The sequence below is a fragment of the Dromiciops gliroides genome, chromosome 4 (genome assembly GCF_019393635.1).
Source record: "Dromiciops gliroides isolate mDroGli1 chromosome 4, mDroGli1.pri, whole genome shotgun sequence".
In the NCBI taxonomy this organism is placed as follows: Eukaryota; Metazoa; Chordata; class Mammalia; order Microbiotheria; family Microbiotheriidae; genus Dromiciops; species Dromiciops gliroides.
The window spans coordinates 209,769,901-209,796,562 of record NC_057864.1 but is presented as its reverse complement, the minus strand read 5'-3'; the positions used below and the strand labels follow the sequence as shown (position 1 = coordinate 209,796,562).

Genomic DNA, 26,662 nt, shown 5'->3' with positions numbered 1-26,662 from the left:
TTTTTACAGTATAGTAATATTCAGTTACATCCATTTACCATAATTTGTTGGGTCATTCTCTAATTTATAAGTACCTTCCTAGTTTCTAATTCCTTGTCACAATAAAAATGATATGAATATTTTTATACATATGAATCCTTTCTTTTTTTCTCTTTGGAGTATATGCCTAATAGTGTTATCACTTGGGTCAAAGGGCATATACAACTTAGTGACTTTCTGGGTATGAGAAAATTAATTTATATAATGTAATACTATCATTTCTGTTATAGCCAAAATATATATTTAGATGGTTCCACTTAATAGGTGACTTCCCAAATAATTTATATGTTATGTAATTTTTTTTGAATGGAATTTCTCTTTTTTATCTTCTCCTGGATTTTGTTGGTGTTAGACGCATAGCTTTAATGGCAGAATTTTCTTAGTTTAAGTTCAGTATTGGGGTGAAATGGGTTATTTGCAAAGCATATTTAACACATATTACCTTAATGCTGCAATGATATGTTGGTGGTCTCCATGCCTCAACTTTTCCCCCCCACACCAATCTGTTCTCCACTCTGCTGTCAAACTGAACTTCCTAAAGCACAAGACTGACCATATCACTTCCCTATTCAGGAAGCCTACTGGCTTTCTATTGCCTCCAGTAACGAATATAAAATCTTCTGTTTGACTTTTAAAGCCCTTCAAAACTTGGCCCTTTCCTACCTTTCCAGGTTTTTTACTCTTTAATCCTCTCCTCATACTCTGTAATCCAGTTACCCTGGCCTCCTTGATGTTCCTTGCATATAACACTCTATCTCCTGATTCTTGGGTGGTTTTTAAAAATAGTTTTATTGATGTGTTTTATTTTTGTTATACATATTTACAGATTACTCCCACTTCCTGAGAAGTCTCTTGTAACGAAGTAAAACAGGTAAGTAAAATACTGTGACATCATTTAAAGGCTCACACAGCATCTCACATCTGTAATCACCCCCATCTCACCTCTTTATGTACAATTAAAAACAACAACATTCCATTCCATTCCATACCCCACCATTAAAAAAGAAAAAGAAAAGAAAAAAGGTTCTTGAAACAAATATGCAGAGTGAAGCAAAACAAATTCTGTCAATGATTGTATTCAGGAATATGGCATTCTGCATTCTAAATCTATTATGTCTCTGTAAGGGATAGCATGCTTCATCAGGACTCTGGAATCATGATAGGTCATTGTATTTTTCATAATTCTTACAGCTTTCAAAGTTGCTTATTTGTACAGTTATGCTATTGTTTAAATTGTTCTTCTAGTTCTGCTCATTTCATTCTTCAAAGTTGTTTATTTTATGCTATTTAATATTATAGATTGGAAAACAGTAATTGCTCATGGGTAGTATAAGCCATTATGATAAAAATGACAATACAATCTAAAATCAATTACTTATTCAATGCCATGCCAATAAAACTACCAAAAGATTACTTTTTAGAACCAAGAAAAAATAAAATTCATCTGGAGGAAAAAAAATCAAGACTCTCAAGAGAAATAATTTTAAAAAATTGGAATAAAGTAGGCCTAGCAATGCCAAATCTCAAATTACATTACAAATTAGCAATCATTTCATTCATTCATTCATTCACTCACTTATCCACTAATTAATTAGTCGATTAATCAATTAATTAATTTCATTAATAGTATTTGATTTTTTCCAGTTCCAAATTTGTTTTTATAAGATTTTGAGTTCTAAATTTTTCTCCCTCCCTCTCCAAGACAGCAAGCAATCTGATATAGGTTATATATGTACCATCACATTAAACATTTCCATGTCAGACATGTTGTGAAAGAAGAATCAGAACAAAAACTAAAAACCTCAAGAAAGAAAAGCAATCAAAAGAAAAAGCAAAAAAGCTATGGTTCAAACTGAATTCAGATTACACAGTTCTTTTTCTGTATATCGAGAGTATTTCCTGTCATGAGTCCTTTGGAAATGTCTTGGATCATTGTATTGCTGAGAAGAGTCAAGTCTGTCACAGCTGATCATCACCCAGTATTGCTGTTACTGTATCCAATGTTCTCCTGCTCACTTCACTCATCATCAGCCCCCTTAAGTCTTTCCAGGATTTTCTGAAATCTGCTGGCTCATCATTTCTTATAGCACAATAGTGCTATACCACGACTTGTTTAGCTATTACCCAATTAATGGGCATCCCCATAATTTCTAATTCTTTGCTACCACAAGGAATTTATGTACATGTGGGACCTTTCCCCCTTTTTATGATTTCTTTGGGATAATGACTTTGTAATGGTATTAATTACTAGGTCAAAGGGTATGCATAGCCCTGTAGCCCTTTGGGCATAGTTCCAAATTGCTCTCCAGAAGGGATGGATCAATTCACAACTCTATCAACAATGCATTAGTTTTTCAAATTTTCCACATCTTCAACATTTATTATTTTCCTTTTTTGCCATATTAGCTCATCTGGTAGGTGTGAAGTAGTACCTCAGAGTTGTTTTAATTTGCATTTCTCTAATTAATAGTGTTTTAGAACATTTTTCCATATGACTATAGAGAGCTTTTATTTCTTCATCTGAAAACTGCCTGTTCATATTCTTTGACCATTTCTCAATTGGGGAATGAACAAATCAGTAATTATTAAAACAGTTTGGTACTGGTTAAAAAAGTAGAGATCAGGGCAGCTAGGTGGCCCAGTGGATAGAGCACCGGCCCTGGAGTCAGGAGTACCTGAGTTCAGGTCTGGCCTCAGACACTTAACACTTACTAGCTGTGTAACTCTGGGCAAGTCACTTAACCCCAATTGCCTCACTAAAAAAAAAAAAAAAAAGTAGAGATCAATCAGTGGAACAGATTAGGTAGACAACTAGAAGCAAACGTATCTAATACCTAAGTATTTGATAAACAAAAAGACCCCAGCTACTAGAATTAGGAGTTATTATTTGACAAAAACTGAAGGGAAAATTGGAAAAAATATATACAGACTAATGCTTCACACCTTTTTATAAGTATAAGCTCCAAATGGATGTATGACCTAGATATGAAAGGTCACATTTTAGCCAAATTAGAGAAATAAGGAAAAAAAAATTATCAGAGAAAAGTTCATGACTGAGGAACAGAAAGGATCATGGAAGAGATCATTTTTATTCCATAAAATTAAGAATTTTTGCCCAAACACATCTAATAAATCCAAAGTGAAAAGGAAATAATTTACTGGGAAAAATATTTGCATAATTTCTCTGATAATGATCTCATTTCCAAGATATAGAAGGAATCAATTCAAATTTATAGGAAAAAGAACCATTTCTTGATTGATAAATAGTCTAAGGATATGAATAGACAGTTTCCAGGGAAGACGCCCAGGCTTTTATCCATATGAAAAATGTTCTAGGCATTTTCTCTAGTTGTTCTCCTTGTCTAGAATGCTCTCCTTCATCTCTGCCTCCTTGAGACTTCTCTGACTTTCTTCAAGTCTCAGCTAAAGTTCCATTTTCTGTAAGAAGCAAAGGCTTCCCACCCAGTCCTCTTTAATCTTAGCACCTTTCCTTTGAGATTATCTCACACATATCCCATGGATGTCTTATTTTGTACATAGTTGTTTGCATATTGTCTCCACTGTTAGAATATGAGCTCCTCGGTAGCAGGACATTTTTTGTGTGTATGTGTCTGTCTTTATATTCCTAACTTTTGTTTTTTGACTAACTTTTAAAAGAGTTCTTGGCATGTAGATGCTTAATAAATACTAGTTGACATACTGACTGATCTCTAGGGTTCTTTAGGTAAAGCCTTACATCATCTGCAAAATTTTTTCTAAACTTATTCCCTTAATTGCTTTATTTTTTTATTTTTGCAGGGCAGTGGGGGTTAAGTGACTTGCCCAGGGTCACACAGCTAGTAAGTGTCAAGGGTCTGAGGCCGGATTTAAACTCAGGTCCTCCTGAATCCAGAGCCAGTGCTTTATCCACTGCACCACCTAGCTGCCCCCTTAATTGCTTTTTTGTTTTTTTTGTTTTTTGGTGAGACAATTGGGGTTAAGTGACTTGCCCAGGGTCACACAGCTAGTAAGTGTCTAGTGTCTGAGGCCGAATTTGAACTCAGGTCCTCCTGAATCCAGGGCCAGTGATCTATCCACTGTGCCACCTAGCTGCCCCTCCCTTAATTGCTTTTTAAAAATTTTTTCTGTAGCTAGCATTTCAATTACTATATCAAGTAATAGTGGTGATAATAAACATTCTTGCTTTCTTCCTGATCGATATTATTGGGAAGGCCTCCAGTATTTCTGCATTACATATAATTCTAGCTCTTGGCTTTATATAGGTACTATTTAGTATATTAAGGAAAGTCGTATTTATTCCTATGTTTTATAAATGTTCTTAACAGTAATTAGTGTTACATTTTGTCAAAACCTTTACATAGAAGAAGGTTATGACGGAGAAATAATGTGATCTGTATATAGTCAAAGTATTCTATTCTGACTCAATTGTCTCTTTTCTCTCTAATTTTCTTGTTCTTACACATTTACTTTTTTCTCCTCAATTCTTCTCTATAGTTTGATTTGCTTGTGACTATTCAGTCCCTGAATTTACTCTTTTTCCTAACCCTCCCTTCGCCTTCCCCTATCACTTGTATTACTATACCAAATGTGTGTGTATGTATGCAAGTATGTGTGTGTTTTCAATTCTCTTTTTCCTGGTTCAGATACAAATAATATATTCATTTGATACCTACTTCCTCTCTCCCTTCCCCGCCCCTCAATTTCTTTCTCTATGTTTGTATACTCTTCTTCTGGGACACTTCAGTCTTGAGGCATGGTCAGTTTGACTCTGCTTCATTTGTTCCCCCTGTATTCTTTTTTATTCTTTTCCTTATACTCTTAAGATGATCAAAACATATCAAAATTACCTACAGTACCTTTTATTGTCTTAAAGACACCTATTAGAATGTAAGAACTTCCTCATTTGTTCATCCTTTTTCAATTGCTGAAATGCATTTATCTTTGTAGGTTTCTCTTGACTTCTGTGTTTGCATTTCAGAGTTTCTACTCAGCTCTGGTCTTTTCATCAGGAATGCTTGAAAGTCATTCATTATCTTAAAATCATTTTTTCCCTTGTATGATTATACTCAGTTTTACAGGACATGTGATTTTGGTAATAAGCTTTTATATTTTTGCTTTTTGTATTATCATATTCCTGGAGGATATGTGAGAGAGCTGGGCTTCTCAGGGCCTTTTCAAATAGCAATCTTGGAGTGAATTACATTTGTAAAATCACACAGCTAGTAATTGGCAGAAGCTTGACTGCCAACTCAAATCTTTTGTTCCTAATTCCAGTACTACTTCCATTTAACTTGTCAACATCACATTCTGTTGATGTATTCAATGAAAACTAAGATTTTGTAGTTCACGGTAATCAGTGAGAAATAGTAACATTGTGAGTGTTATAAAAGAAATGAATAAAATAGAAAGTATGGCATAAGAAAGGTAACACAATGTATTCTTGTTCTTTTGCTTTTCAGCAATTGAAAAGAACCACCAGTTATAGTATGGGTTAAGGCTTAATGGAAAATTACTTACAGTCTAACATACTGTTTAAACTGCAGACTTAATTTGATTTAGCAAACTAATCACCTACTGTGTGCAAAACTCTGGAGATACCAAGATGAATAAGATACAATCAATAAGATACAAGGAGCTAATAATCATGTATGGTATATAAGGCATGTCTATAAACTACAATAATACAAAATAGAATCTAAGTATGTGGTAAAGGATACCAACAGTAATCAATATAAGTACATGTAGGGATTACTGAGAGGATTGGAGAGATTAATTTAAGATTCCAACCTGTAACATAAGTTTTTTGTTTTTGTTTTTGTTTTTTTGTGGGACAATGGGGGTTGAGTGACTTGCCCAGGCTCACACAGCTAGTAAGTGTCAAGTGTCTGAGGCTGGATTTGAACTCAGTTACTCCTGAATCCAGGGCCAGTGCTTTATTCACTGTGCCACCTAGCTGCCCCCTGTAACACAAGTTTTTGATTAATTGTTAGTAGGGTTAATTATTTGTATATGTTAGAGTAGGAATTCCTTTGTTTCATGATTCACCATGTCCAAAAAAATTAATTTAGTGACCAGCCTACTAGTTTATAAGTCTTTCCAGACTTAACTAGGTTTGCTCTCAGACAGCAGAGTCAATATGTTGCCAGGACTGTACTTGAAAACTTTTCATCATGACAGAGAATGCCTAGACAAGAGCCCTCAACACTAGACTGAACACCCAGAGGACTGAAGCTCTGATTACTAGATCTGACATTGAGTTGAGTGCATGTTCCATGTGAAGAAGAGTTTTTTTTGTTGTTGTTGGGCCTCATTCTTTGGCATTTCATGATGTAATTAATGAACTGGTGCCATATAGTCTAGCCATTGGGAAACAAAGGTTAGACTCTGGTCTAAACTCCCTGTCATTTCTCACCTCCCATTCCCATTCCTTGGTTTTTGGAGAGGGAACACTACAGTCTCACCATCTATCCTCACAATCCCTGGAATGTGGTGGCCCTGGTCAAATAGTACTCATGAGTTCCTGTCTCCTGGGGCAGAAATCTCCTTTCCCCTTCTCTTTATCCCTGTATTCTCATTCCAATCCAGCTCAATCTTTTTACTCCCTAATCCCTTTCCTTTTAGAGGAAGAGATGGTCCTTTTCCTTACCAAACCCCTTACTTGCCTTTGTGCTTTCAGTTCAGTTTCCTCCCTTGTACTTGAGAAGATTGCCTTAATTCAGGCCCTCATCACTTTTACCTAGACTATTCTACTAGCCTGTTTCCATTTTCTTTTGACTCTGATCTATTCTTTCAACAGTTGTCACAATAGTAGTAGCTAGCATTTATTTAATGTTTAAGATTTGCAAAGCTTAATGTATGCCATCTCATTTGAACTTCCTAAGGCTAGAGTTTGACCTTGTCACTAATTTTCCCTTAAACCTTTATTATGTCCACACTATCTCTAGGATAAAATAGAAACTCCTTAACTTTGCATTTAAGGCCCTTCTCAATCAGTCTTCACATAGCTTTTCAGTCTTATTTTATACTAATGGGTTATTCCCCATATGTAACTCTCCATCTCCTTCTTCTGAATTTACACAAACCCTCTCTAAAACCTGGAATTCACTCTCTTCTTAAATCTGCCTATCAGGATACATGTCTTCCTTTGAGGTTCTGCTCAGGTACAACCTCTTCCATGAAGGCTTTTCTTATTCTTTTTTTTTCTGATTCTTCTACCCTTTCTTTCTCCCCTAAGCCCATTGTTAAGACTCTTTAATTTTCTTTGTTCTAGACTTTTTTCTAATAATTTTTTTTTATTACAGTGCAGAATAGATGATAAACCTTCTGGCAGGTAGTTTTTTTTAACTTAAATTAATTATTCTGTCAGAAAGCTCATATTCATAGCCTTTCCTGCATCATAGAAAGCATTCCCAGAATTTGAGCTCAGTCTTCAGTAATCCAGAGATACATGCTTAATTTACCTTTGATCTAGTTCAATACATTTTTTTAGCATATTATTTTTTTCCATAAAAGTATTTTATTATTTTCCAGTTACATGTAGAAATAGTTTTCAACATTTATTTTTTATTTATTTATTTATTTTTAAGAAGCTAGTGTTATTTTTATTTTATTTTATTTGTTTTTTGCGGGGCAATGGGGGTTAAGTGACTTGCCCAGGGTCACACAGCCAGTAAGTTTCAAGTGTCTAAGGCCAGATTTGAACTCAGGAACTCCTGAATCCAGGGCCAGTGCTTCATCCACTGCGCCACCTAGCTGCCCCAACATTTATTTTTATAAGATTTCTAGTTTCAAATTTTTCTCCCTTCCTCCCCTCCCTCCCCCCTCCCCAAGACAGCCAGCAATCTCATATAGGTTATATATGTAGTTCAATACATTTTTAAATAGAATTTTATCATAATCTCTTAGAGTGGCAACAGATTTTTAGAAAGGGAAAAAGTCCCCAAATGGCCAATTGTATTTTTTTGTTTGTTTGTGGGTTTTTTTTTTTTTTGGTGAGGCAATGAGGGTTAAGTGACTTGCCCTGGGTCACACAGCTAATAAGTGTCAAGTGTCTGAGGCTGGATTTGAACTCAGGTCCTCCTGAATCCAGGGCCGGTGCTCTATCCACCCTGCTGCCCCCAAATTGTATTTTATTATATTTATTTATATTTATTATATATATTTATATTTTATTATAACATTTGAATAAGTGTTGAGTCCTTAGGACATAGCCTTCGGCTTCTATAAGATTTGAACTTATTCATCAGCTTGTTGCACTGTGTCTTTCTCAGTAACAAAATGCCATTCAAAACTTTTTTATATCCTTGTTTTTTATTGTTATGGCCTTTTGAATCAGGGAAGTCGACTTTGATACAAGTTTAATATAATTTCCTTCAAGAATTAACTCATCCTTTTGAGATTGAGAAATTGCATGAGCAATATCTGTTCTTCTGTCCACTCTTTGGATATATTTTTCCACCCATGAAGTTTATGATTTCAAGTGAGCCTTTCTGCTCAGTAAAAAATGTTGATGGAGAAGTGAGCATACATAGCCCTCTTTTAATGGTGAAAACCCCAGGCAATTCTTTTAATTGTGTTTCATATATGACTACAGATTGGGTGAAATATTGCAAGTTTTGCTAATATCCCCATTACTTGTCAACTTGGAGCTTTCTTCTCTTCTTTCCAGGAGACTGAACTCAACACTGATGTTTGAAATCCCTTTACAGGATTCATAATAACTGTCTGGCCCTTTAGATATATGTCAACCTTTTCTAGTATTTTGAAAATTTGGTTGTTGAGAATGGTCTTCATTCTCAACAGCATGGATGAGCCAAAGAGCTATTATACTTATTTGTGTATGTGCTGAATACCCCACCTTACCCCATCACCCACCAAGAACGTCAGCTCCTTGAAGAAAGAGATTGGATTTTATCTTTATGTACACACAAAAAAGGAAACACAAGTTAGACATTTTATGTTTTAATGTATTTTTAGTTTCAAAAGGTAATATAATAAACATAAGGAAAAATAATTTTTTTTACCACACACCTAATAAGTTTCTCCTCTCCATTGTTCTCAATTTACATTCTGTTATTAGTAGATAAGCAGTTTCATTTTGGAAGTCACTGTGGATGACTCCCATTTAGGACTTTTCACTGTGCTTCTGTACTAGATGAATAAGATAGCAATTTATTTGTAGTATGGTTAAGTGGTCAAATGAGTAGAGCTTAGGATTTCAGAATTCTAATCTGATTTATCTCTTCTTAGTGATTTACTTTAATTATTTAACTATTGGGTTTCAGTTTTCTTTTCTATAAATCTGCTCATTTTAAAATTACTTAATAAACCATTGTGAAAAGGCTCTTTGTCCATTTTACTAGTTTATTGACAAATAGCTACAGCTTTTTGTCTTTGTCCTAGTCTCTCATTGGGCATCTAGTTGGCACAATGGATGGAGCACTGGGCCTGGAGACAGGAGTACCTGAGTTCAAATTTGGCCTCAGACACTTACAAGCTGTGTCACCTTGGGCAAGTCACTTAACCAGTTTGCCTCAGTTTCCTCATCTGTAAAATGAACTGGAGAAGGAAATGGCAAACCACTTCAGTATCTTTGCCAAGAAAAGCACAAATGGGGTCATGAAGATTTGGACATGCTCTTATGCTACCAAAACCCTACAGGAAATTGTTTTATATATTTTTGCTGTGGAGAAATGTGTGGGTTCATGGGCAGGTATGTGCTACATGTGATATGAGGAAGATATATATATACCTTGAGTAGGCCTCAAACTCTGGACTAATAAATTTCTACTTGTTTAGACCAACTCAATTTATAATTGCTCTCTATGTGTATTTTATAACCATTGATTGCTAGACCTGATAGTTAAAATTTCAATATCTAATGGAATACATTATGCAAATCAAGAAAGAATTTATTTCACAAAGTTTTAGTATGGAAGATATTTTATCTTCAATATTATAGAAGGTAGGATGGACAGATTTATAAAGTTGAAAAAGAGGATATATAGCAATTGCCTCATAGAAAAAGATTTATTGGTACATGGAACAAAAATTTTTAAAAGATACAATCCTACAAAAATAGTTTTTAAATCACACTTTCTCTAAGATGTTTTTAAAAATAATGATTTTTAGGGGCAGCTAGGTGGCACAGTGGATAGAGCATTAGCTCTGGAGTCAGGAGTATCTGAGTTCAAATCCGGCCTCAGACACTTAACACTTACTAGCTGTGTGACCCTGGGCAAGTCACTTAACCCCAATTGCCTCACTATAAATAAATATATTTTTAAAATTTAAAAATTAAATGCTTATAACTAATTTGATCCTCTATAAAAAGTGGGCTAGTCACAAAGGGGTCTGATGTTTAAATAACTTTTTGAAAATTATTTTTCTTTTATTATTCCCATTTATGGGATTTCATTTTTCACATGTAATGTAAACTAATTTCCTATATATACTATATATGATGCTGTAATATTTTAAATTAAAAACCAAAAATAAATGAGTTATTAAATATTTGTGACTTTTGGCCCACTCTGTATCATTCCTTCCCCAATAAATCTCATAATTTAAAGGAGACACAATTTAGAAGTAATTTTATTAAAAAGCCCTAGAATTGTGCCATTTCTCTCTTTATGTTTAATATCCTTAGCAAATGGAAAGACATATGGGTACCAATTTTTTCATCTTAAATTCTTTTGTAGACTATTTTAGTAGAAATGGCAAGTGAAGAAGAAAAATTGGAGCTCTTGGATGCAGAATTTGATCATTACGTGGTAGATATGAAGCCTTTTGTTCTAAAATTACCCCATAAGTCAGGTAAGACTGGTTCAGATATTTTTTATGCTAAGATACCTTGTTTGTGTTTTGAGTTTCAGTTGCGAAGACAGCATGGAAAGACCACTCAACTTGTAATCATGGGATCCAAGTTCAAATTCTAGCTTTACTATTATATTACCTTTGTGACCTTGGGCAAATTCATTTAGCCTCCCTAGTCTTCAGGTTCTGCTTCTATATACTGAAAGAGTTGGATTAGATGATCTTTAAGCTTTCTTCCAACTGTAGATCTATGATCATTTGATCATAGATCCTATAATTAATTGTTTTTAGACTATTATAAGTTTACTCTAGTGAAATTTGGACAAACTGATTAATTTTCAAGGTTGAAAGAAAGCTATTTTTTCTTATGAAATAAGAATAGAGCAGTCCAATAACATTTTATAATAACTTTCATCTGAGGCTACCATAAGCATATTTTGTGTTCTACCTTGTATCAAAAATAAATTAAAAGGAACCTTACTTCAACACTGTATACTATATTACAAGTGAAACAAAGTCCTTTTGGTACTTTGACACCTAAATTGAAGAACATCGTCAGTGTGCTTTTGATTTTCAAATGGTAGTTGAAGATAAAAGGGGACCCCAAGCAAAATTAAATATTTAACATAATCAATCTTCAGAGTCCCCAGCCTTTTCTGTCTGCATCCTTTTTCTTCCTAAGGTTCCATTTTCTCCCATGTCAGTACAAAATTCCCTTTTCTAACCTCTATAATCACAAAAGGAAATGATCTTATAATCATTTATTTTCATTTATTGAGTGATTAAACCTTATTATGAGTGAATTTCTGCCAGCATGTTAGTTACCTCAAGAAAATATTTGCATGTTAGGCCTTTTGCCGCTAGTTGTGGAATGAAAGGAATTTTAAGCTTGGTACAAAATAAATATATCAGGTATCAGGAAGCTATTTCTTCCATCATGAAAAAAATACTTGAAGCATAAAAGACTCATAGTAAGCATTAACACATATTTAAAACATAAAATATGACCTATTATCTGTTTTATAATCTTCTGTGAGATTGAGACTATCAGGAGGGGGGCAGCTAGGTGGTGCAGTGGATAGAACACCGGCCCTGGAGTCAGGAGGACCTGAGTTCAAATCCGGCCTCAGACACTTGACACTAGCTGTGTGACCTTGGGCAAGTCACTTAACCTTCATTGCCCAACCAAAAAATAAAATAAAATAAAAGAGGGAGACAGATCTTTAAAAAAGAAAGAAAGAAGGAAAGAAAGAAAGAAAAGAAAGAAGCTATCAGGAGACTTGTGGGATAGCTGAATAGATAGATATTTTGCATTTACTTTATGTTTGAACTACAACTCAAGGTTCATAACTTCTGACCAGCCAGTCATGAATAGCTCATCCTTCTGGTGGCAATCATTTTCTCCTTTGGGAAGGAGATGATTGCAGGGAACACCTCTCACAGTTCAGTGACTCTGGTACTCCTTAGTTCACAAGGCTAGAAAAATCCATTTCTCAGGATTGTTGTTTGATTACCTGTGCTCAGGGAAGGAAACCCAATGCAGAAGAGGCAATTAGGGACTTGAGGTGAAATATTAGGCTTATCCAGACAGGCACATATTCTCACTGCACTGTGCTCACGTCTACTGTAGCTGCTGCTAGAGATAAGGAGGAGGCGTGAAAAGGGAAAAAAAATCCTTCCCCTCATTCCCTTCTACCATCAGGAAGTTGTAAAGAGAGTGGGAAGCATTCCAAACAACATGCTTAAAATAGAAGAGGAAAAGCAGAAGCAGAAACACCTTTTAAAGCCCAGTGAGTGAACAGCTCTTCCTGGTTCAGTCACCGATCATCTTCAACACAGCCTTATTGTCATGGGGACCAAGAGAGTATCTAGAAACCTGTGATCATGCATGCCCTTTAGCAGGGTGCCAGAGTACACATCTCATTGGAAGAGGCTCAGCTAGCTCCATGGGAAGTACTGCAGGCTAGCTTATTGCTACTGATAAAATTAGTTGGGGATTGTAGTCCTCTATGAAATAGAAAAAAAACCCCACTTTTTAAGGCTTACTGTGGGCCAAGCTGGGGATGGAAATAGAAAATTGAGACAGTACTTGCTCTCAAGGAGCTCATATTCTTTTGGGGGGTAACAACATAAAGGAGGGCTCATGTTCTTGGGCAAGGAGACTAGAAGATTGGGTTGGACCAAGGAGAATCTCACTTGGGGTATGAGGAGAGGAAGCAAAATCTGCTATCTTCCTACTTTAATGGAACTTGAAATTTTTGAGTGATATCTTTTATTTTCATATCACCTATATTTCTCACTTCCCCTTTCCTCTCAGAGAGACATCTCTCATAAGAAAGAATTTTAAAAATAAAAACAGTTCATTAAAACTAACAAATATATCAACAGAGTCTGATGATACTTATAGTGTTTGACACCTGTGGTCCTTTCACCCTCTGCAAAGAAGAAAGGGAGAGATATATTCTTTAGAGCCAAGCTTGGTTATTATAATTTCACAGTATTTAGTTTCCATAGTTTTCTTGTTCTTTCCATCTACTGTGGTAGTCATTGGGTATATCATTTGCCTGCTTTTGCTTACTTCATTTTCTATTAGTTCATAATAATCCTGGCATACTTCTCTGTATTCATTATAGTCATCATTTTTTATCATACAATAGTCCATTATAATCATGTGCCATATTTTATTTAGTCATTTCCCAAGAGATGGACATCTGCTTTGTTTTGAGTTTTCTGCTATTGGAAGAAGTTCTGCTATACATATTTTGGTGTTTATAGGGCCCTCTGTTTATCACTGACCATGTGATTTTGGTGTTAAAAGGTATGAACATTTTAGACACTTTCTTAGCATAATTCCAAATTATTTTGTAGAATAGCTTTTAAATTATTCTTGCTAAGAAGCAGTGTGGAATGGTGGATAAGGCTGGCCTTTGGGTTAGGAAGCCCTGGGTTCAAGTTCCATTTTTGACACACTTGGCTGTATGACCCTGGGCAAATCACTTTCCCTTTCAGTACTCTAAATTGAAGAGATGGTGCTGATCTGCACTGGAAGTTTCCTTACTTGGAATTGCTTCCATTGATTAAATCATAGGTCTGGGTCCTCCTCCACCACCCCGCTTCCTTCCCCATTCTTGCAGTTATGGGTGAAGCTCAGTAGTTTCCTCCAGCTGGAGTACAAGTACTGTTAGTACCCTGGGGGAAAAGCTCTACTTGTCCATCTTATTTATGGTTTTGGTAAGTATTGTATTGTATAAGTATTTGTTCTTTTTGTCCTCCCTTTCCACATGTTCTAGATCACATATCTATATCTACACACATATATATACACACACATAATTATATATTTTTTTACTGTTCCTATTACTTCACGAGCGTTGGTACTCCTATAGACCTCATTACTTTTGCTAGTGAAGCCTCTGGGACAAAATGTGTTACATCTTTGTTAAAAAAGGCATTAAAAGCTGTGTGCTATAGTATTGAGAGTATTGGGTTTAGAGTCTGTAGAGAGGGGGCAGCTAGGTGGTGCAGTGGATAAAGCACTAGTTTTGGATTCAGGAGGACCTTAGTTCAAATCTGGCCTCAGACAATTGACACTTACTAGCTGTGTGACCCTGGGTAAGTCACTTAACCTTCATTGCCCCGCAAAAAACCAAAACAAAACAAAAAACAAAACAAAACAAAAACTAGAGTCTGTAGAGAGCTGGCCTCTAATTCTTTACTAATTCTAGTGATTACTCATGACACTAAGGGTGGACTAAGGGCCTAACCTTTCTGAGCTACATACAGTTTTCTTGAAAAATGGGGGTGCTAGGGCAGTTAGGTGGCACAGTGGATAGAGCACTGGCCCTGGAGTCAGGAGGACCTGAGTTCAAATCTAGCTTCAGACATTTAACACTTACTAGCTGTGTGACCCTGGGCAAGTCACTTAACCCCAATTGCCTCACACACACAAAAAAGGAATAAAAATGGGGGTGCTAACATCTCTAGTACCCACCATACAGGGTTGGGGGAAACAGATCATATAATGCACATAAAGCTCTTTTCAAACCTTAAAATTATATAAATATATATTTATGCTTACATATTAGTTGTTATTACAGTTTTGTTGCTGTAGAATGACCTAGTATAGTGAACTTTCAGTATGTAAGTATAGGTGACTAATGTTTAATTGATACATTAAATTGATAAATAAAAAGCTTAGTCATTTTGAAAAAACAGTACGGAATGCTGATCTTGGAGCAGGTAGATCTGGGTTTAAATCCTGTTTCAGATACATACGGTATGGCCATGGGCAGGTCAATTTAATTGTCAGTACCCTAGGCAGTTTTTAAAGGCTATATTCTTTGATCTACATTAGTAAAGGGAGTTTCTACACCAGGTGGTACCTCTATCTATAGATAGATATGGACTCCAACTTCCCACTTTCTCAAATTTTTCTATTTATATAATTTTTACATGAAATATGTCAAATTCTTATTATTCCTACTTGAAATTTAAGTGAGTGATTTATTTAGACTTGCATAATTTATAAACTAAGAAGTCATGGCTTTCAGAAACATGACTCATATTCCCATGCTAGTAATGACATTTGCAAAGTGGTAAATCCAGTAGTAATACATTTTATAGGAAAAACAAATAAACCTGACCTTTATAAACCCAAGGGATTTAAGGCAGAATTATGATTTTGTTAGAGATATAATCTTCACATTTAATTTGACTGATGATAGATTAATGCTAAAGTATAGTTTTTATGAGAACTAAAAGTATGCTATTGTACATCAAAATGGTTTAAACCAATGGATGTGGATTAAATAGTGCTATATTTTTAGATTTTTAAAAGGATAATTGTTTTATGGAATTATCTGTAAATAATACTCAATTATTTTCAGGAATATTAATAGTAAAACCTCTGAGTCAGATAAAAATCCCTGGAAATTATTCCTTTTAATGGATAAAAGTTTTGGAATTTATTTTCCCAGTAAGTTTTTAAAAAGCTAGATAATAATTCAGTGATTGTATTTTATCTTCTAGATTTGTACAGCTGGAATTACAGAAGGATTTCTACAGTATAACTATTGAAATGGATTTATTTCTCTATTTTTAGAGAGGCCCTTACATTACCTTTGACTTACAAAAAATATTTTATATTTATTCCAAAATTCTTTTTTCCCCTGAAATTATTTGTTAGTAAATTTTAAAAAATTAATTAAAAAAGTTACATTTGTCGGCAAAGACAATTCAGTTCGACAGCAACAAAAATTTTATTTAAGTACCTACTATGTATAAGTCATTATGTTAGATACAGGAGCTATAGACCCTGCCTTTTTATGACAAAACACATGCCCAAAAATGACATGTCAAAGGAAAAGGAGAAGTACAAAGACAAGAAGTCCAGGCAAAACTCTGCTCATTGTGTGTTTCTGTAATTCCATCTTTTATTTTCTGGAAAATATAGTAGTAACGGGTATTATTTTTCTAGAGCGACAGAGGTGTGCACTTTGGATTAAAAAACTATGTGAACCTTCAGGAGCAGGTACAGGAATAATGGGTAGGAAGAATCGGAACCTGTATGCAAAACTATTAATACATATGCTTAAACGAGGAGTTTTAGAAGGTCCTTTTACATACCGACCTGAAGCAGGGACATTGAAAACTTTACCGTCTTACATGGTGGGTATCATTCAAACATATTTATTTTATTTCTTTAGAAGGGATAATTACTAGCACATCATCTCTTTTGCAGAGATTGTATTCTAAACTGGCTTTTGGTAAAATAGAGGCAAAAATGGTTTAATTATTGAATCTGGTTATTTAGGAGTTTGGGGTATTATTACCTCTCCCCTTTTTAGAAAATAAGGTAAAAATCTAGGTTCTAGTTATTTAGTCTTAAGATACTTCTTCCTTTTCAACTTTTGTGTCTCTTGACCAACTTATATTATTGTTAGAATACATATCTATCTACATGTATGTAAATTCATATATGCATACTTAAGACTTCAAAATTTTTATATTTACCTATGTTCCTCTTAATATTTTTTTTACTTTAAAGAGAAGAGGAATTTTAGAGAACAGCTTTGCAAAATGATCGTGGTTTAGCTGTGCCAGTCTATCTGAGGGATGGCTTCTTACCCATTTCACAACCTTAATTTTTGTTTATGGTGATTTTTCTTGGATAAAATTCAGTGCTATAAAAACCTGTGATAATTCAAAGTACAGCTGTTGATATATTAAACAAATGATTTCATTTTATAAATCAACTTTCAAAAACACATCAAACCTAATTTTGCTGTTAGCTTTTACTAAATAAAGAGGAAGACTTCTAAGTTACTTCAAGCTCAAAATTCCATGATATTACAGTAGTTAGGTTTTTGTAGGAAAATATGGGCTCTGTAGTGTCAGAGGTGCCACATTGCCAGGCTGATTTATTTTCCTTTGGTAGGAAATAAACCGTGGTGGCTGTGGTTGTGGGGGTATATTTATGGTGCTGAACCAATTTGACTGCCAGAGTACTCTACCTAGAGGGCACAATGATGATAACAACTGTAAAGGAACAAATTTATCATGTTACCTTTAACATTTCTTAATGGGGATCTTAAAAGTCTTGACAACTAGCAAAATGTGATATAAACTTATTATATATTTCCTTAAAAAAGTTAAAAGTGAAATTTCATACATTGACTTGCTGCAGATTGGGTCAGATGTCATAATTTCTGTGTCTTTATTATGAAAATTTAAGATCAACAGTTTTGGGAGCAGTGGTCATATGAGGTGATATATAACTAGAAATTGAAATAAACATCATTATTCAATAAATTACCTTGATATTTTAATGTCATTAAGACTAATTCCTTGGTTTTGGGGACAGAGGTGAAGCTTTCATACATGCAAAGAAAATAGGGAACTCTTTGGGAGAATTGGTGCAGAATTTTCTTCAAAGAATATACTGTTTTGCTGTATTTAATGTGATAACTGATTTGACATGTTGATTGTTGGATTAAATGAGAGTTGCTTAGATCTTAATGAGTAAAAATACAATTTTAACATTCCATCCATGGAAAAAATGTGAAATATAAGTGTATTGAACGTTACTGAAAAAGTATGAAAATTGAACTTTTATAAATTGAATCATATTTCCTCACTGATATGTTGCAATTCCAGAGCTACTTTATCTTTGTGGTAAATCTCATTTGATAGAGGTTTTTTGACACTTTAGATTTGTATTGTCCTAAGTCTAAAAGTAGTTAACAATCTTTAAAAAGAATGCTCTGAATTTTAAAGGATATTCCAGAAAACCTTTTGGTAAAGCTAAGAATTTTTATATAATGAAAATAATTATATCATAATTTTAGTGGTTAAAAATTTAATTGTAAATAATAGTTTTTTAAAAAAACATAACTTCTAAGATATAGATAATATTCTTGGCTTCACTTTTTAACTGAATGGTGAATATTAAATGTATTTGAAAATTAAATAAATTTTTTCAAGGAAGTTTGTTAAACCTGAAAACCAATGGAAATGATAAATGAGTCATGATAGTACATTAAAATTTTTTTTTGAATTGTTTTTTAATAGTCCATTTATTTTGATGAGCCAAATTTAGCAAGACCAAAATGTTCAAATCCAGAGGGATTACCAGACTGGGTAAAGAGTGAATTGAGGCCAAGTGACTATAGATCAGGTGAATCATGGAGACTTTCATCATCTGATGAAGATGCTACATTTATGCAATCACCAACAGTTGCACACAGGTATGTCATAAAAGTAAAACTTTTTGGTTCTGGCTACTTTTATATACTGCCTCTTTATTTAGTTCCTAACTCATTTTTATTATATGTAAATTGAGGGGGTTGGAAAAATGCTAATGGCCTTTCCAGGTGTTATCTTTCTGATTATACTTTACTGTGGATGTTTATTGACTACACACATATATACACATTCATGTACATGTATTCCTTTACCAGAATTAACTTTTGATATTGTACTTTCAATAAATGATTGTTTTTCTACATAACAAAAAGGATCACAGAATTTTAGAAAGGGCAAATTTAGCACTACTTAGTTCAATTTATACCTGAATGGAATCCCTTCCTATAACATACCTGGCAAATGGTTATCCAGTCTCTACTTGGAGACCTCCAGTGAGGTGGAATACCCTACTTCACAAGGCAGCTATTAAAGCAAATAAATTGAGTTACTTTGTGTTGTTTATCAGATCTATTAAAAACACAGATTTATTAATTTATCAATCAATTGCTAAGATATTTGAGCATGGTCCAACTTTTACCATGGTACAGATTCTTATCACCTCATGCCTGGAATGTTGCAATATCCTTCTGGTTGGTACCTATTATGTGTTTATCTGACAGAAAGGTAAAGATGATTTGTGATGCTATATCATAACAAATCAGTGACATAGTCTCATGGACTACAGGACTATAGAGAAAAGTATTGCAAATTATAGTGATCCAAATAATGACGAAATTAGTAAAACGAAATAAAAGAAGGCCTTTCTATCTGTAATATTATTAGAATACTGTAGGCAAGTAATCTTGAATCTATAGCTATTAGGTTAATGACCTTGTTATTCCAACTATGATATTAAGGCCTTTTGATTCTAATTTACCTAGAAGTTGGATACTTTAATATTTCTCCTCTTTGATCCCCTGTTTTATGTCTCTTCTACACAAGGAGGACATTCAGACTTTGATATACAGTTTCACTCTTTTCAAATTTTTTTATTTAAGAAATCTCACATATACACTTCTCTATTTTATTTTGGATTAATTTTTTTTCTTCTCAGAACCTGTTATCATACAATTGTGAGTATCATACAAATTCCAAAGAATTCCATTAATTAGTTCTAAGACTCTATGAATCATGTGACAGCTAGAGGAAGGTGTTATTATAGTCACTTATAGGATATGGAGATCTTCTTATCTGGCTTTGCAAGTCAATCTTATTCTGATAATTTATCAAACTCTGACATCTACAAGTAGTGCAGAATAATCCAGATCATTGCTCTGAAGAACAGCCAAAAGATAACCAGCTATATCCATTCTGATAATGGAAACCTTATTTCTTGTCCAGAGGTCATAGTGGGAAAACTGTGGTAAATCCTTTTCACCAGTGGCCACTTGGTTAATTGCTGGACTTAAATATAAGTATGAAGTGTGGTTTCAAATTTGAAGGTCTTGGCACTTTAAGACAGTGTTGATACTCTAAATGTAGAATCACTGTCTAATGAAAAACATAGATGAAACCTATAGGTAGTGAACCATATTCTTTACATGCTTACATAGTGAGAGTATAAGAGAGAAAGAAATTGAGTTTAAATGAAAGGACACCTCTCCTTGTAGAGACAAATAAAATGGTTGGTGTAGTTGATTTTCTTGTGCATCCAAAAGCAATGCAAACCATCATGTTATGGAACATTTTTCCATGTATTTTTCCATGCAGCACTCATGATAAGCATTTGTAGCCATCAAAAAATAACTGCAGTTTGACCACCAAAATCTGTTGCAATGAAATTAGGAAGTAGAGATATACAAAGAACATGATAAGTTTTTCTAAATTAAATCAGCATAAACTTTCATACTTGGTGACTTCAATGCAAAGTAGATATAGGTAAAGATGCTGAAAAATGTCAGGAAACATAGTTCATGAATAAATGAGAGAGGCCAAGAGCTTGCAGATGATATAAAAATCGCATTCCTATATATCATAAACACTTTGAAGACAGACAGTGAATGTGATGAGCACTACATAACACAGAAAATGAAAACTGCTTTTATAACTTACCAGAAAAAAGCCAACTTTTTAATGAGGTGAGAACCCTTTTAAAATTAGGTATCCATGATAACCAGTAGTTTATAACAAAGATCAAAATCTATCAAACTAGAAGAATAAAAATGAGAAGAAAATAGCTCTATATATGCTATTGAGATAACTCTTAGTTGCCCTATTTAAACAATCTGTTGAGGTGGATTAAATTAGAATTGGATGAAAGAATAGATACTAACAGACTGTCATAATTTCATAAGGAAATTTAACTGATATAAATGAATGCCCCCCAATAGTGAAAGCAAAACAACCTAGAAACCATCAGCCAACAAATATTTGATCTCTTTTCTAAGCAGAAAGAGAAAAGCCAAGGACAACAATGTTTATAGAATAGCAACTTGTTTGTAAGGTCTTATGAAGGAAAATAGTGGGAAATTATAAGCACTCTTGCCTCCTAAAACAACAGGAATGAATGGAATGTGGGAAATGATTAGCAAGGTTCTCAAACTAAGCAAAATCATCTGAGGACATTAAAGGGCCATTCTAAAAGGACAACAAAGAAGAAAAGTGGTAAATATCTATAAAGACTTTTTTATTTTTTAAATTTAATTTTATTATTTTCCAGTTACATAGTACATATAAGGATAGTTTTCAACATTTGTTTACACTGGATTTTTAGTTCCAAATTTTTCTTTTCTCCCCCCCTCCCTTCCCTCCCTCCTCCCCAAGATGGAAAGCAGTCTGATATAGGTTGTATATGTACAATCACATCAAACATATTTCTACATTAGTCATCTTGTGAAAGAACAATCAGAGCACCAAGGAAAAACCTCAAACAAAAAAAATCCAGTCCAAAAGTAGAAACAGTATGATTCAATCTGCATTCATAATTCACAGTTCTTTTTTCTGGATTGTTGAGAATATTTTCTATTATGAGTTCTTTGAAGCTGTTTTGGATTGTTGCACTGCTGAGAAGAGACAAGTCTGTCCCCATTGTTCATTACACAATGTTGCTGTTACTGTGTACAGTGTTCTCCTGGTTCTGTTCCTCTCAGTCAGCATCAGTTCATATAAGTCCTTCCAGGCTTCTCTGAACTCTTCTTGCTCATTGTTTCTTACAGCACAATAGTATTCCATTACATTCATATACCACGATTTATTTAGCCATTCCCCTATTGATGGGCATTACCTCAATTTCCAATTCTTTGCCACCACAAAGAGAGCTGCTATAAATATTTTTGTACATGTGGGTCCTTTTCCCTTTTCTATGGTCTCTTTGGGATACACACCTAGCAGTGGTACCACTGGGTCAAAGGGTATGAATAGTCTCATAGCCTTTTGGGCATAGTTCCAAATTGCTTTCCATAATGGTTGGATCACTTCACAGCTCCACCAACAATGCATTAGTGTTCCAATTTTTCCACAGCTTCTCTAACATTTGTTATTTTCCTTTTTTGTCATATTAGCCAATCTGATAGGTGTGAGGTGGTACCTCAAAGTTGTTTTAATTTGCATTTCTCTGATCAGTAGTGATTTAGAGCATTTTTTCATATGGCAATAGATAGCTTTGACTTTATAAAGACTTTTTTATAAAACATGGTATAGTGGATAGAGTATTATACTGGAGGATCCACATTTAAATGATTAATTTTTCAACTCACTTAATTTTCCTGAACTGCAGTTTCTCCATTGATAAAATAAAGGAGTTAGACTCAGTGACTTTTGAGGTCCTTTCTAATTTTAAATTTATGGTGTTATTAATTTTTTTTTCATTACTGACAATGGATCTGTAGTATTTTCACCCTAACCTCACAGGTACTTGTGTCCTACATGAGAAGTAGCAGTGGTACCAAAGAAAATAAAAATGAGAATAATAGGTAGACTAGACTACAGTTACATAGAAGAGATCTGTGCTGGAGGTGGTACATTTTTGATAGATAGCTACTAAAGGCAATGAGGACCCAAATCAGCAAACAAAATTGTCCCTACCCTGAAGGAACTTGCATTCCTATAAGGGGAGATAATATAAAAGGGAACTGGAAAGCAAGGTGGGGTTGAGGGAAGGTACCTGCATAGGGGCAAGGCTACTGAAAGGAGGTGAAGTCTAGGAGTCAGCTGAATGGGTATTGAAGTGAGAATGCCTGGGGCCCCTCAAGAAATGGTAGTACAGGCTAGGGGCTAACCAGTCAGAAGAGTAGGCAGGATGCCCTAGCATGCGGGTACCTTTTTTAAAAAAAATTTTTTTTTCTTTTTTAGCAGTCATTAAGCATTTCTCTTTTTACCACAAAGACAAAAAACAAAACCCTTATAACAAATAAGCATAGCCAGTCAGATTCATATCCAAAATTATATGTCTCCTCTGTGTTATTGCCCTTTTCTCATGAGGTGGGTGGTATTCTCCATCATTAGTCCTCTGGAATCATGGTTGATCATTGCATTGATCAGAGTTCTCAAGTCCTTAAGAATTGTTTATTTTTATAGTATCAGTTTTATAGTAGAAATTATTCTGGTTCTGCTCATTTCACTCTATCAGTTCATACAAGTCTTCTTGGGTTTCTCTGAAGCTGTCTCTTATAACTTAGGAGTATTCCATTACATTCATGTCACTATTCAGTTGATGGGTACCCCCTTAGTTTTAGTTCTTTTCAGGGCATCTGAGGGAAAGGCTGCTGTAAAGGAGGTAGAGAATTCCTGGAGTGAGCTGACCTGGGAATGAAGTTGAGAGCATCAAGAGGTCAATTATGAGTGTGTTTGAAAGAAGTTATAGAATCAAAGGCTTGGAAAGCATCTTGACCAAAGGCAAATTACTATTGACTTAATTTGCTTTTTTTGCCATAGTTATCAAAATTTCATGAGACTAAAGTACACATGCATTGAAGGAATACTTAATTAAGATATGAAAACAGGTGGATTTTTCAAACACATTCTGTAGCAGATCATGTCTTTGCAGTTACAAAATTTGCTAAAAGCTGTATAATATACAGGGTCCCACTGTGCTTAGTGTTAGTTGACTATAAAAAATGACCCAAAATACATTTCATTCAGTAGAGCAAAAGGATATCTTTAAGTTTTTGTCTAACAAGATATCTTCGATGAATATGTCAAAATCATACAACATTCCTTGAGAAGTACAACAAGATAATGTTGTTTAGTAAGCCTCTGATTATTTATTTATTTATTCATTCATTCATTCATTCATTCATTCATTCATTTATTTATTCATTCATTTATTCATTCATTCATTCATTTATTTATTTATTTGTTTGTTTATTGCGGGGCATTTGGGGTTAAGTGACTTGCCCAGGGTCACACAGCTAGTAAGTGTTAAGTGTCTGAGGACGGATTTGAACTCAGGTACTCCTGAATCCAGGGCCAGTGCTCCATCCACTGCGCCATCTAGCTGCCCCAAGCCTCTGATTATTAAAATCAAGTTAGTCATGAAGGAGGAAATATTGCTTACCAAAAGTATTTCCCATCATTATGGAGGTGGTCTAGATACTTTATAGATAGTGAGGTTTTCCAGATGCCATTTGCAAATGTTATTTTAAAGAAATCATCAAGCACTTGAATATTGAAGAGCTTCCTGTATGAGATTTGTAATCATTCAAATGAGTTTGGCCTAACAATTCACCCAGTAAAAATGATAAAAATGAAGAATGCCCTATTTTCTAGGCCATGATATGCAATTTGGTGGATAACCTCATAAAATTAGTCTATCGGTTCATTTATTTTGGACATTGTACATAGACAGTGCGCTTGGCCTACAATTGAAGAGGAGAGTGGGTTAAATTGCCTCAAGAGACTTACACAATGTTTTTGATGACCTTCCTTGTGTCTCCCTGAAACAAAAATCCTGCATTGTCCCTCTGGTGATATTGTCTGGCTGGGAGTTAATGAAATCCTACAGTTTTCTAAAAAAAGTAATAATATTTTATTTTCTCTTAAGTATATGTAAAAACTTTTTTTAACATTCGTTTAAAAAAATTATTTCCAAATTCTCTCTCCATTCCTTGCCTCCCTCTCATTGAGAAGGCAATTTGATATAGGTACATGTGTGCAGTCATGTAAAACATTTCCATATTAGTCATGTTGTGAAAGAAAACACCAAAAAAACCCCACTGCACCACCCCCCTTCCCTGAGAATGATAAAGAATATATAAAAAGTTTGCTTTGATCTGCATTCAGACACTATCAGTTCTTTCTCTGGAGATGGATAGCATTTTTCATCATGAGTCCTTCAGAATTGTCTTGGATCAGTGTATTGCTGAAAATAACTGTGTATACTGTTGTTGTACTGCTTACTTCACTCTGCTTCAGTTCATGTAAGTCTTTTCAGGTTTTTCTGAGAGCATCTTGCTCATCATTTCTTATAATAGCACAATAGTATTCTATCACAATCACATGCCATAACTTGGTCAGCAATTCCATTCTTTGCCACCACAAAAGAGCCGTTATAAATATTTTTCAACATATAGGTCCTTTTCCTTTTTTAAAAATCTCTTTGTGATAAAGATATAGTAGTGGTATTTCTAAATCAAAGGGTAGGCTCAGTTATATATAGCTCTTTGAGCATAGTTCTAAATTGCTCTCCAAAATATTTGAATCAGTTCACAACTCCAGCAATAGTGCATTAATATTTCAATTTCCCTACATCTCCTCCAGTCTGATAGGTGTGGGGTGGTAGCTCAGAGTTGTTTTAATTTGCATTTCTTTAATAAATGGTAATTTAGAGCAATTTTTCATGTAACTATAGACAGTTTTGATTACTTTACCTGAAAACTTCCTGTTCATATCCTTTGACCATTTATCAATTGGGGAATGGCTCTTATTTTTATAAATTTGAATCTGCCTTCTATATATTTGAGAAACGAGTCTTTATCAGAGATACTTGCTGTAAACTTTTTCACAGTTATGACTACTAACTGTATTTTCCTCCATCCTATTTTCCTTATTTATCCTATTCTCTCTTTTTACCCTGTCCATCCTCAAAAGTATTTTTCTTCTGTCTACTGCTTCCCCTAATCTACCTACCCTTATATCAGTCCCTACCTCCTTTTCTTGTTCCCTTCCCCATCTACTTTCCTGAAGAGTTAGATAGATTTCTGTACCCAACTTCTTGTGTACTTTTCTCTTTCTTTGAGTTAATTCTGATAAGAATAAGGTTCAAACACTCCCACCCACTTTCTTCATCTTCCCTTTCATTGCTTGTTCATGCCTCCTTTTTTGTGAGATAATTTGCCCCAATCTACCTCTTCCCCTTTCTCCCTAATCATTATTCTTTTTTAAGTCTTTTTTTATTACTGAATAGAATTTTATTTTAAAAACAAAATTTTAACATCATTTAAAAAAAAACTTTGTGTTCCAACTTCTCTTCCCCCCTCCATTTCCACCCCCCACCCACAAGAACTCAAGCAATTCAAAATAAGTTATACATGAATACTCATGGAAAAATTCCCATTTACATACTCAAGTGGGCATAGTAATATATTTTTGCCCTGAGGGGGGGGAGGGAAAAAAGGGGAGGGGGGGAGGAAGGGAAGAAGGAAAGGGCAGATTGGGGGAGAGAACAGTAAAAAGCAAAACATTTTCAAGGAAGATGAAGATGTTCTGCATTACTGCACAGGTATGATATATTGAATTGCTTGAACTCATAGAGAGGGTTGAGGAGGGAGGGAGGAAGAAAAATTTAGAACACAGAATTAGCTCAGGGACCGACCCTGATCTCATTGGAGTGGGCTCATGGAGGGAATAGCTTTCATACCCAATTGGGAGGAGTAATCTATTTAACCCTGATCATTATTCTTTCTCACCCCTTAATTTAATTTTTTTGAGATCATTCCATCATTTTCTTTTTTTTTTTTTTAGTGAGGCAATTGGGGTTAAGTGACTTGCCCAAGGTCACACAGCTAGTAAGTGTTAAGTGTCTGAGGCCAGATTTGAGCCCAGGTCCTCCTGACTTCAGGGCCGGTGCTTTATCCACTGCGCCACCTAGCCGCCCCCATTCCATCATTTTCAACTCATACCTGTGTCT

At 34.5% G+C, this 26,662-nt stretch overlaps 1 protein-coding gene across 1 annotated transcript in view; it reads left to right on the top strand.

The window, feature by feature from the left end:
• The first annotated feature begins 896 nt into the window (after positions 1-896).
• Positions 897-26,662, top strand: part of CEP112 (centrosomal protein 112) — a 479,659-nt gene continuing 453,893 nt past the window's right edge. Inside the window, exons 1-4 of the mRNA XM_044003044.1 lie at positions 897-910; positions 10,740-10,854; positions 16,331-16,521; positions 18,424-18,599. Coding sequence (XP_043858979.1) covers positions 10,755-10,854; positions 16,331-16,521; positions 18,424-18,599 — 467 coding nt within the window. The 5' untranslated portion in view covers positions 897-910; positions 10,740-10,754. The remainder of the gene's footprint in view (positions 911-10,739; positions 10,855-16,330; positions 16,522-18,423; positions 18,600-26,662) is intronic.